Genomic DNA, 13351 nt, shown 5'->3' on the forward strand with positions numbered 1-13351 from the left:
TGTTCATATCATCATCATCATCATCATCATCATCTTCTCCTGCAGCATTACCAGCTTTTACCCAAGTTTGATCGATTAATTAGTCTCCCGCTGTGCCATGTGACTCAGGATCCCATAATGATTGGAACAACTGCTTGTTAAGTGGCACCCTAGAATGGATTGCAGGTAAGAAAATCAATGCCATTTAAAGGCCAAGTTACATATCCAGCTGCTATCTAACATTCATTAGGAAAGACTGAGAGTCAATGTAAACTGCAGCAATGCATGTCAGCATATGGCCGATTAATAAGGTGCCCATTAATTTCTCTATTTGTTAAATTAGTATAATTCTGTGTGTTTAGTCAACTATAAAACATAAATTTTTGTAGTTTTTGTGAACATTAAAATTGCTATTTTTCATATATAGTGCACATCGATAATTAGCTGCATGCAAACTTCCAATGATAAATTCCTATGAATCCATTTATGCGGTGTAGGTATCAATTAATCTATTAGGCCTGTGTTTTTATTGTTTACTTTTTATTTATATTGTTATATATATTTACATATATACATTATCAAGTTCTTAATTATTAAAGAAAGTATTCCTTTTTATGCTGGCTTGCTTTTGCAAATTACTGTTTTTCCTGTATGCCCTATACTTGATCTGCAGATGTACAATAGGCCTCCTATTGTTGAACTCCTGCTTAACTACCAAATCAGGTTAGTTTAAAGCTCCATAGATATAATGTCCAAATATACTGTCTTCCTTACAAAAGGAGTAGGTAAAGGTATTGCTATGATTATGTGGGAACTGTTAAAGGGGTGGTAAATGCCCCTTTCACAAGATGTAAAATACGTCTTTGATGTCCCCAGAGTGTGTATGAGAAGTTTTAGCTCAAAATACCCCACAGATATAGCATGTTAAAGTTGTCACTTTTTTAGGGTGAGCAAAAACGCACAGTTTTTGTGTCTGTTCCTTTAAATGCAAATGAGCTGCTGCTCCCGGCACAGAGGGTGGAGCTTCAAGAGCTTGTGTCCTTTTATCTCACACAGACATGCACTGAAAATTTCAAAAACCTTTAGCCTTTTATGTTCAAACCGAAGTCAGACAGATGGAGAGACTCAAGACGAAGTGACAACATGTAGACACCCTTTCTGAATGGTTAGTTGATTAATTTATGTAGCTTATGGGTAGTTATCTTCTAGTAATTGATTAGCATATTCTGTCTTGATAATCTATAAATCGCGTTCCCAGGGGCGGGGTTTATGTCAATTTTAGGGGGAATGTCATGTAGTCCCTTTCAGTCGTTTGTTGAAGTCCTTAAAAAGCAATTTCTTTAAAAGAAAATATCTCCCTTTGCTTTGAACTTTGAGCATTGTAACTTTGCAGATGTTGTTTATGCTCAAACAGAAACATTACACACTAACTAAAGTTAGAAAAGTGAAATCATATTTAACCACCCCTTTAAAAAATATTTTGCTGCCGGACATTTTTAAGTACAATCAACTTGGATTTTTAAGTCATTTCAACTTAAATTACACTAAACTGACTTAAATGTATTATATTTTTTTAACTTAACTAAAAAGTTGGAAATTCTTGAACTTATTGTTAAACTTAAAACTTATTGATCATGTAATTTTTTACAGTGTAAATGCCAAAAACCTGAAAGATGTCTTTATGTCAGTATTATGGCCTACTTGATCGCTTAAATTTAGACTTTTGTAAAAAAACATCATGGAAAAACAGGACAAATACATGTACACTTCTATGGACAATATGCCTTTTTCTACACAAATTAATTTGAAAGCACTTGACAAATAAGAAGAAATAAAATGTATTGGTCGAAAGCGAATGTCTGCAGCTTTGTAAAAAGTTACATCAGATGATAAGATGTTAACGGAAAGTACAGATGGCTGCTCAGTGACAACATCTTTTATATTAGAAATTGGTGTTGCTGTAACTTTTGCATCCAAAAGCATTGTAAATCTGGCCTGCCACCTAGTGGACAAATATAAAATAGTGCACTCTCCTAAACGCTCTCATTACAGGGACTTTCTGCATTGGGCTAAGAATGTGATAGAATTAGTGAATGTGAACATTTCCTTAATTAAGCAGAAGCCTTAATATTTTAATCAAAAATGAACTAAAAGTTATAACTAAATAACTAGTTATCACTGAAAGGAAAAAAAGGATTAGTTTAGTCTCTGATATAGTTGATGTTTGTTTATTTGTTTTTAGATGTGCCTGTTTGAACAGAATTTTGCACAGAAATTCTGATCAAATATTCCACTTTGTGTGTGTGTATGTGTCCTGGTAAACCCTTCATTATAGGGACAAAATGTCCCTATGAGATGGCAAAATCCAAAACCCTTGTCCCTGTGGAGACATTTTTTGGTTCCCATTAGGAAAACAGCTTATAAAAGTGATGTTTTTTGAAAATGTAAAAATGCAGAGTTTTCTGTGATGGGTAGGTTTTGGGGTAGATTAAGAGGATTGAATATACAGTTTGTACAGTTTAAAAAACATAATTTCTATGGAAAAAATAAAAACACAATGTATGTGTGTGTGTGTGTATGTTTGTTTATTAAACAGCCGTTTCCTCATGCCAGTCTATTATTTATTAACCTATTATATAAAGTCTATTTACCTGCCCCTGAGTGGCATGTGAAAACAAAAAGAACAAGTCGTTCCCTTTATTTGTGTGTCATGAATTCCTTTTTTTTCCTAAGTGAACAGTTCTTTACCACAATAAACTGCAGTGTGGATCAAACTTTTTGTTAGCCAAAGATTTGGGTCAAATGTCAAAGGATATAGGCCTAATAGTGACCTCATATTTTGCTTCTTTTGACGAATGAACTAACAACCTTATGGTTAATAGCCCACCATTCTCCCAGTACTGTTAGAGGTGTTTGAAAGTGCTTTAAAAGCTGCATTATTTGATCAAAAATACAGTAAATACATTAATATTGTAAACAGAAAGTTCAAAAGGTCAGCATTCATTTGAAATATAAAACTTATAAATCTCTTAACTTTCACTTTTTAATATATAAAATAATGAATTTCTTCAAAACATCTTTACTTTCAACTTTAAAACAGTAGTGTATGTCTTCCGAGAAATCATATGGTTTAAATGTGAAACTCACACTCGACATAGCAAAAATACCTCTTCAGTACTCTTTCATTCATTGCTGTTTCAGTGACAAATGTCTTGCGTGAGCGTGACTGACAGCAAAGTTCACAATGGACTGGAAAATCTTGTTGCAGGAAATCGATATCTCTGCATTAGTTGATTGTAGGTTATTGAACATAAGAAAGTTTGCCTCTTTTCTTTGCTCTATTTCAGTTTCTCATGCCAGCACTTCTCCACAACAATTAGCTGAAATAAGATAAATCCATTTAGACAATACCTATTTGCTTTCTCAAATGTCACCTGCTTGACTAAGATTTCACTTGCTTATGCAATTATAACATTTGGAAACAGAATTGGTTTAAGCTTAAAATCATATAACATATCTGAACTAGACGACTTTTGTCTTTTGCTTTGCGTGAAGGATGCATGCAATACTGATGAAACCGTGCGATGAAACGAAAGATCAACAGTAACATCAGGTAAAGCCTGTAAACACAGAATACTTTCATGATCACGTACAGATAAGAATGAGATCACAATCTTTTATTTTTTGCTCGTCTAACATAATTATGGACAGACATTAGGACCTGAAAACCATATTTATATAAGCCAATTTCAAAAAGTTCTGTATTTTACATAAGATGAAATGCTGCTTGCATATACTGTAATTAAATCATTTAGTTTACATTTCTATTCATTGCCTTATACAAGACACAAGTACTATTTCACAAGTAGAATGCAATTGTGACATGACTCATTACCAGTATCATCAACTAGTGACAGGTCGTTCAGTATCTGACATTGACTGACTGACATCACTTTTGAATGTTTAGGTTTGCAAAGCTTTTTTCACGAACACTAGAACAGAACAGAAAACAATATAATAGTTTCGGCTTGAAGATTCCACCTTGATGGAATATAATTAAAATGACCGCCAGTGTGGGGTAACACTTCAATAGTCTGCTATACATTCTACTAACTATAAGTAACTTTGCAACTACATGTCGACTAACTCTCAGTAGAGACTGTCTGCTTAACCCTCTGGGCTTCTTCGTATTATAGTCACACTTAGCTTCCTCCCGCCCGAAAACGGGCGAAGCCTTAAAATCTTACTTTACTTTTTCCCAGGATAACCATTCAAATATATTTTTGTTCTATAATGTTTTCTGATTATTATTTAGAATTTTTGGAATTTTTTATGATATTTTGCATTAATTATATAATTTTTATGAGCTATTTTTTCCATTAGAATTAATATATTATTTTTTTTTTTTTTTATTTTATTTTTAATTTTTCAATAAATGCAACATTTCACATCAAAATAGAGTGCAGGCCTAAAAAAAAAAAATTTCAACTGAGAAGAGCGCCATCTAGTGGCTTCAAAATGTATTAATTTGTGTCATGTCCTATAACCGCCTATAGGCGGCCTATAGCTTTTTTATTTATTTATTTGATTTATTCCCATTCGGAAAGAAAAAAATATATTACTAAGCAACCACTTAATGGAACAACACAAATTATATACCATTTTAAAGCTTAGGATCTCAGCTTTTTAATGCATCTAATTACATTTATTAACTCCTAACGAGTGCTGAGTAATCCCTCTAAAACCGAGTGTACCGCCAGCAGGCGCCACCTAGCTGCGAAAATATTCTTTACCATATTTTTAAAAAATCTTGCCTTGATTAACACAAAGTTGATGTCATTTGAAAGCTTAGAGTCTGAACTTTACAGTGAATGTATCCACTTTGAAAAACTCTTAAGTATTGCTGAGTTATTTGCTGATAAATAGAATTTCTTTTTTTCATAATCTATAAAATAATGTACTGCAATGTGTCAAAAACATCATACAGCTCATGAAACATTCTCAGATAATTGAAAATGGCACTTCATTTTTTACAGCATATTATTACAATTAAAATGAGCCCAAAATTAACATAATCTATTGCTTTTATGACAAGATATTCTTCATGAAGAAAAAATTGCCCATGAGGGGGTGTCAAAGACTGTACAAAAAGGCTATCTCTTTTCCAAATGCTGTAACTTTTGATTCCTTTGTCCAAAAATGATTATTTTTTTATCCAGATGCAGCTAACATGTAGGGGGACTTCACTAAAAAAGAATTTTCCTCCTACCTTATTTCCTTCCTGAGTTATTCCATGACAAATAAGAAAGATATGCAAAATCATAATAAAAATTATATATATATATTGTTTTTTATCCGCTGTTTCTTGGCAGGACAATGTCCAAATGTAATGTAATTTATATTTTCAAAACATTTAAAAAGAGTTCTTTCAAACGATACCTACCTTTTGACTCTCCTTGCTATAGTTTTGGAGTTATTATGATTATATCATTTTTATATAGTTTGGGGCAAAATTTGCTGTTTCAGTCTTACCAGTTCATTTCTCTCTCTGTGTGTGTGTGTTTGTGTGTGTAGGTGTGTGTGTGTGGGGGGGGGGGAGGGTGTCTTATTTGCACTCTTGATGTTCTAGAGTGTCACCCCTTCATTGCTGTACACTTTTTTTCAGCACAGTGGCTGATCTGTAGCTTGTACCACCAAAAGTTTCTCTGAGTTTTCCTATTTTTTCGTATTTCCCATTCATTTCCTATGTCGCCCGTTTTCGGGCGGGAGGAAGCTAAGTGTGACTTTTTTTTTTACGACCCTTTAACATATCAGAATCATCTCCTTGATTTTTTTGTGTGTTCATATAGGTAATAAAACAAAAGTCACCAAGTTTCACCCCCATCCGATGAAGCAAAAAAATTAAACAATTCGAAACGTTCATGTTTTCGCCCGTTTTCGGGCGAAGAAGCCCAGAGGGTTAATATCTGCTGACACTTTATTTTGATGGTCCACAACAGATAGAAATTCTACTGACTATAACTTTTGTACGTCAACTCCCAGACAGAAACATAGTGTTGGCCTAGATCCAGGCCACATCTGGTACATGTGGATTCAACACGTACGAGATGTGAGCCGGATCGGGGCCGACGCTATATTGCTGTCTGGGCTTATTCTACTTGACCCTAACCTAACAGTCTACTAATACTCTGAAAGAGTTAATTGAAATGTGGCTGCAAAGTTTGATAGCAGAATGTCTAAAATGGTCTTAAGACGTTATCACATTATCACTTCTTGCACTGATAGTCAATCTGACAGTAGCGGATGACTTATTGCAGATTCTTCTTGATGGTGCTTTGCACCTGAATATGAGAGTAAGCGGAATGCCTTCCAATAGACTGTTCTTTTCACCCATCCATTTAAAATATTTGTGTCATTTGTACTTTCATTCTGAGGACTCAGGTGTGGTAGTTTTGTCATGGAGACATGGCACATAAACATGGAGTAACAATTGACGATTGATTGATTACATTGCAGTGTTGTGCAGACAATCTCAAATTTCAGTCACGCCATCACCCTGGATGTTGTTTTGGCCTTTTCAACTAATAGTTGTTCTGCAACTTCAGTGGAACATCAGCACTCCGCCCCCAACTACCACCTTAATTATAGCTTTCTATATAAGCAAGAGAACTAGAATATTCATTACAGTCAAAAACTGTCCATACAACGACAATTTATACAATTTTATTTGTGTTTTAAGGACATTTCAAACTAAATGTTTTGGAAGTGTTTCTAGTGGGGAACATATTGATAAGGGTTCATTTTAAAAGCTGTTGTTAAAATGAGTATGGTTATTAAATAGTGTTCTTTTGAATATTTTTATGGTCCATTTGACATTGATTTCGATTCACTTGTTGCTGTGAAAGCGGTTCAACATTCATGTGATTAATGATTCACTAATTTGTATTCATGAACCACAATTGATAATAATGCATGTATTTTTAATGCATATGCAATCCAGTTCTAACACATAATAATGCAATATTTTATAATGCTGATTGTATTCACAGAAATAGCCTTTGGTGAACATGAAAAAAGACACACAAAAACAAAAATAATACAGGAGGTATGTTTATTTATTTCTCTTTGTGGACGTGCATTATTTCAACTCTTTTTAAATCAATCAGATATCATTTTTTTTATCATTAACAATCTAAAGGGTGCAAGAAAAAGATACCAAAACTGTGAAATAGGTAATGAAAATAACCCTAACAACCATTTATAGATTATAACACAATATTTAAAAGTGATCAAACAGAAACAAATATTTCAAAATCATAATCTTCCCAGAGAGAGCAAAGACTAAATAGTTTATAGTCTTTGAGGCCGATCCATTAAATCTCATTTGATTGAAGCGGTTGATATTTGACCTCTGTTCTCTTGGTTTTGTAGATGAGAACCCCACACACCATGCCAACAGCTGCCAGGAGACATCCGGCAATGAAAACCATATTCAGGTTCAAGACCGTGGAGGACACTGTGGAAAACACACAAAGTGTCGGTTAATAAAATAAAAAGTAATACACAAATGATCATAAAAGACTCTATTGTGATTCAGCCAGCACAACACTTAATGCACCTTTAAAATTGTATCACATTCTATGAAAATATTTGTATATGTTAACTTGTTTCTGAGGTTTTACCTTCACCCTCAACGCTCCTCTTCAGCCGCAGGGGCCCCTGGGAGACAAAGTGACTGCCGGTCTGGATGGGAGCCTCTCTTTTGCGATGGTGGTGGGATGGTGGAGCGATTGTGCTGTTGGTGCAACCCTGAGAGCAGCGGGTGTTGGGATTGTTCGCCTCACACATAATCACAGAACAGCTGATGAACACCTAGGGAGAAAGAAAGAGAAGATGTCACAGCTCTCTGGAATACTTCATTCTTAATAGTCAGTAGTAGCATCATGTTTTTGTATGTTGTCTCCTATCATTGTAGGCTAATTAATAATAATTTTTTTTTTTTACCTGATCATGGATTCCAATAAACTGGAAGGCCTGCAGGCCAAAGCGGACCATTGGTTGGTGGCTTGTGTAGAACTCTACAGTTTCATCCATGATACACCTGAAAAAATAAAATTGATTAAGATCCATTGTGAGTTAATTAATTTTACTGTTTACCAGTGCTAATTTGTGTCTTCAGCTCATGGCCGATTGTTCATACCCATTTTGGATGATTGTGTAGGACACTTGGGAGTTGGGGTCATTGTATGGTGTTGCTACACATGATTCGACGAAAAGCTCGGTGTTGTTGATTGAAGACTGGGATTCAATCTCCATGTAAATCATTTCCCCAAGTTCATACTCTGGTGGATATGAGATCACATCTATTTCTTGGTAGTAATTTACTGTTTGAAAGAGCCCGAAGCGGTAGGTGAGGGTTCCAAAGCCTCTCTCGGTGATGGTGGTTGTGTGTCTCCGTGCAGTGAACTCCATTGAGATGTTGTTTTTCTTCTCAAAACGACATGAGAACTCAATCTCTACCTCGTGTTTTCTGGTAATAATGCTGTTTGGATCATCAGTTGAGAAAATTTCATTCTTGAAAATGATGTACTGATCATCCTCCTGTAATAAAAAAGTGGATTATGAGATATAAACAGCACTTTAAATGTTTCTCCCTAAAATTTAATTTTTGTCATAATTTGCGCATACAGTACCATTATCATTCCAACCTGTGAAATGCTAAAAGAGATCATTGAATGTTCAAGCTTCTGTTTTCCAAACAATCAAAATGAAAGGTAACTTGCTAAGCACAGAAAGAAAACACCACAAAAGATTCCAAATGGACGGCAATTCGTACAAATTTTATGAGGTGGCTAATTCGTACAAATTCATACGACCTCACTCGTACGAATTAGTAAAATTTTTGCTAAATCGTACATATTTTACAGGTTGCCCAATTCGTATGAATTCGCAAGAAGGACCTACACCTGACCCCACCCCTAAACCTACCCATCACAGGGGTTTAGACAAATCGTATGAATTCGTATGAGTGAGGTTGTAGACATAGTCACATTTTACCCACTTGTACGAATTCGTACGAATTGGTCGGGAGATAGCATTGAATTTTTGGTGCCTTTTTTAAACCTTGTAGTATAAATCACCATATACTTTCATTGTTTTGAAAAGACAAGTTCTACATAATATCTCCTTGGTAGTTTCATGGAAGATAGAAAACAAAATGGGATCAGAAGGACACGAGGATGAGGAAATGATGACAACCATGTAATTTTTGCTAAACTGTTCCTTTAGCCCATGAGAAAAGTTTTACCTCAATCATGGTACCACAAGCATTGAGGGAAAAGTTTGCCAACACATGAGTGCCATTTGAGTCCAAAGTGCAGGCAGGATCGTTGAGTCGCAGATAGTCTTTGTGGAGCCCGACAGAGTGCAGCTGCTCAATTTCAATCACTATGTTGGTCCCAGTGCAAATCACATTTGCATCCACTGTAAATGCAATCAATCATTCAGAATTATTTACTAAAATTATAAATACCACAGTGTTTGTACCGCTACACATAGTTGTTCCAAGTAAAAAAGTGATACTAACCAGTCTGGTGTCCAACAGTGACAATGACACATCTCATTTCAGACTGATAAACGCTGCTTCTGTAAATAAATAATTAGCAATATTTATCAAATTCAGTTTATGTGAAAGGTTGCAAGCTGCTAGATTTAGAATAAAATGAATAGTTTGCCCACCCGCTTGTGCTCTCAGCAATGAAACACACAGGGAAATGATCTCCGAGGTCACTTCTCATTGGTGTCCATCTAATGGCGTACTCTCCATTGCTCAAAGCATGCTTAGTTATGTTCAGAGGACCACTGATAAGGACATCAGAAACCCTAGAATGAAAAAAAAAAGCATGTTATACACCCATCTAATAATCTTTATCATTGCTTGCATTAGGTCTAATCCACACATGAACCCTCACGTTGAATAAGCTGCTGCAGCTTTAACCCGGATTTCCAGTTCACGGAGTGGCGCCGCTTGGATTTCTTCTCCGTTGCGTGGAGTTGGCGACACAAAGTGAGGTATGTAATGTCCCTCAGTGCAGGAAGGAGCAGGTGAATCAACTGCAATGATTCAAAATCAGAAATCACGGATGAGATGACACTAAAATGAGGATCTTGTGTTCTTGTTTGGCTAATCGTTGAGAAAGCCTTACCAAGAACACCGAATTGCAGAGGGATCTTGCTGAAAGGTTCGTAAGAACGCTGATGTGAAGCTACAGAAGTCGTGTAGTGTTGAGGTGAGCTTGTTGTTGTGGTTGTGCTTGTGGTCTGCAGCCACCACCACCACTGGGATGTTGTAGGTGGAGTGGTCGACTGTTGCTGTTGCCACCACAACCATGGCGTAGTTGTAGGTGGAGTGGTGGTCGATTGTTGCTGTTGCCACCACCCCCACCATGGAGAAGAAGTTGTAGTTTGTTGCTGTTGCCACCACCACCATGGCGTAGTTGTAGGTGGAGCGGTGGTCGATTGTTGCTGTTGCCACCATGGCATAGTTGTAGGTGGAGCGGTGGTTGATTGTTGCTGTTGATACCACCACCACCACCATGGCGTAGTTGTAGGTTGAGCGGTGGTCGATTGTTGCTGTTGCCACCACCACCATGAAGCAGAAGATGTAGTTTGTTGCTGTTGCCACCATGGTACATTTGTGGTACTTTGTTGGTAATACCATGGGTATGCTGTTGAGCCTATTGACCTCCTGTGTCTTCCATTTAGAGAGCATCTGTAAGAGCTTGAGCCATCAGTATAGGCCAGAGTGGTGTGTTTCCTTGGGAAGTCCTCCAAAATCATTTCAAATCCATAGACGCCTGTGTTGTAGGCATAGCTGTAGTCTAGTGTACAGGCACCCTAATGAAGAATTGAGATGTTCATTATAGTGAATGTTCATTTCGTTTTATTTCTAGAACATTCTAGCAGCACTTATTGAGTGGATCAGTCACCAGAATGATGAAAAATAGCTGCTAGAATATCCTAATGATCAAGATAGTCAAGCACTGTTTTTAGTGCAGCATTTGTATTACTTTACTGCTGAGTGAGAGGATGTAACAAACCAACCAACTGGATCTGTCTTGTGTGAAAATTCAATTCATCATAGTGAATTAGTTTGTCTTAAACTGTCCTCCTCTCATTTCTATCTTTGGAAAGATTCATTCTAGTGCAGCGCTTAATCCTATGGCTCTCTTTCTATGTAGCATTGGAAAGTCCTATTCATTGTAGTGAATCAGTTCGTCCTAAACAGACACAAGCTGCGTCCAAAATCCCATACTATATAGTAGATAGTTTACTTTGTGACTTACTACTTTTTTTTATCAGAACGTTTTTTTTCTCACTTCCAGTATATTCTGTATAAATTGATCACACAGATAGGCCTATAACCACTGATCTATGTAATGATCAGTGCCAATAACACCATTTTAACAAAGATTCACCCACATGGAGATTTCTGACCTCGCCACTGGTTCATATTGCCAATATACATCAATAAATGACATCAAGTTATTACAGCAAATTATTTTCTGTTTCTTACTTGATTTATGTTGAAACCACTTGGCTGGTCACATCTGGCACATTCAAATTGTTGCTGAATTCCATATCTGCATCTGACCTGGTCACCATCTGGGTCGTAGGCCATCAAGTGGTATGTACGAGGACAGTTTTGGGGAACACTAATGAAAAAAAATATATACAAATAAAACAATCAGATTTTCTGCTACTAATTTAGAAAAAAGATCATGCGTCATTTTTGCATTCTCATTACTTCTATTAATCTTGTTAATGGAAAACTACATTCAATAAAAATAAAGGTTACCGTAGAAGTTGTAAAATAGTCGTGACAGGTGATCGGTTGGGTTGATTAGTATCAGCTCTTATGCCTAGATCTACGTGTGTCCTGAGGAACCAAGAATCAAGACCGTTCACTGTGGGCACCCAGCAGCATGAGGAGTCCCTGCGATGGAATGATGCATTGAAGATTATGATTAATGGACAGTTTAATATTTCAGTTGTTGTCAAATGATTCAAAACTGATTGAATTACTTACTGCAGGTCAAAGGGTGTGTTTCCATAGATGTTTCTTGTGACAACAGTTTCTGTTTGGCACCAGCTGTTGGTGTAAGCACTTCTACCATTAGAGCTCCTATCGATTTGACCTTGTCCATTTGTGTATTCATTGCCACAATTCCCGGAAGCGCAGTACCACCAAACATAATCACAAGAGTCATAGGTTCGCTTGATTCGAAACTCAACCTGTTGGCAGAACACTTGTAGAGTTTAGAACACTTGACCAAATATTTGATTATTTAATTGTAGAGGTTTTTTTTCTTCCGTAATGATGCATTTCTTTTTTATATTTAGGCGTGATATAGACCAGTCAGAAATACTCTTCACCAAAAAAAATTATCACATGATTTTAACCAGTTCTCACCAAATTTTAAATATTACGTTACTTTCACCATCTTATTTATTTCCACGATTGCTTCTCCCCATCTTTTCACATTGATGCAATACATTTATTTTATTTTATTTATCTTACCCATGCATTTTCTATTCAGCAAGAAAGTGTGATAAGTTAGTTATGCATATGTGCTAAGGACTATTTTCTATGCAAATAAGAAATAAATTCTCACCCTCATGCTCCCATCTGCATTGGCTCCTTTAGGGCTGAAGGTCACCGAGCCTCCATAATGGTGTCCTGCTGAAGCAATGGACACCAGAAGCAGAAGATTCAACAACAGCGCTGAGAACATCATTGTACCTGCGACCTCACTCTACCTGTGAAGTGCACCGGGGCACCTGCTTTTATACATCTCAGGTGTGCAGGAATTCAGGGATGGGTTCAAAGGTATTGCACTAAATCACACACACAAAACTAGAGGGTAGTTACTTGCTTCTTCTGAGAAGTCACATGGTTAAAATCTGAAACTAGACACTGATCTGACCTTACTTGCAAAAGCACACACCTTTTCATCCACATGCAAAGTATGCCATTGTCATGGGGTCATGAGTGTCAATTAGAGGGGCAAGCTGGTCTGAAAAAATCAGTAAGTGCTTTCTATCTTTTATTTGCACAGCTTCAGTGCCAAATATGGTATAACATATCTCACATTTTCATTACAGTTAAAAAATAGCAAATAATGGATATCTCTGCATCAGTTAGTTGTTGCTTATAGGATTTAAATAGCTCAGTGAATATTTTTAGCTCTATTGTAATTTTTCGTGGATGCCAGCACTCCTCCATAACAATGACCTGACTTAAGATATAAATCCATTTAGACAATACCAGTTTGCTCTCTCAAATGCCACATGCCTTACCCACAGCAGTGAA

The 13351-nt window shown here is 36.4% G+C and overlaps 1 protein-coding gene across 1 annotated transcript; it reads right to left on the bottom strand.

The window, feature by feature from the left end:
* Nucleotides 1-7074: 7074 nt before the first annotated feature.
* On the bottom strand, nt 7075-12842 carry LOC308694491 (uncharacterized protein). The gene is made up of 13 exons (XM_081372048.1): nt 12654-12842; nt 12068-12273; nt 11837-11974; nt 11555-11693; nt 10185-10875; nt 9951-10092; nt 9718-9861; nt 9566-9624; nt 9287-9462; nt 8180-8580; nt 7984-8080; nt 7662-7851; nt 7075-7495 (listed from the first exon to the last, which is right to left on the bottom strand). The coding sequence occupies exons 1-13, from the start codon at nt 12774-12776 to the stop codon at nt 7353-7355; spliced, it is 2649 nt and encodes an 882-aa protein (XP_081228174.1). The 5' UTR covers nt 12777-12842; the 3' UTR covers nt 7075-7352.
* Nucleotides 12843-13351: the final 509 nt, after the last annotated feature.

This window comes from Scardinius erythrophthalmus (assembly GCF_964197995.2).
Source record: "Scardinius erythrophthalmus genome assembly, chromosome: 8".
Classification (NCBI taxonomy): domain Eukaryota; kingdom Metazoa; phylum Chordata; class Actinopteri; order Cypriniformes; family Leuciscidae; genus Scardinius; species Scardinius erythrophthalmus.

Bases quoted from the DNA above. Each gene is read 5' to 3' on its own strand.
- LOC308694491 (XM_081372048.1), bottom strand. From the start codon at position 12,776: ATGATGTTCTCAGCGCTGTTGTTGAATCTTCTGCTTCTGGTGTCCATT. The intron at 10,876-11,554 runs GTAAGAAACAGA...ATTCTTCATTAG, and splicing joins GTGGTTTCAACATAAATCAA to GGTGCCTGTACACTAGACTA. The intron at 10,093-10,184 runs GTAAGGCTTTCT...GAATCATTGCAG, and splicing joins TCTGCAATTCGGTGTTCTTG to TTGATTCACCTGCTCCTTCC.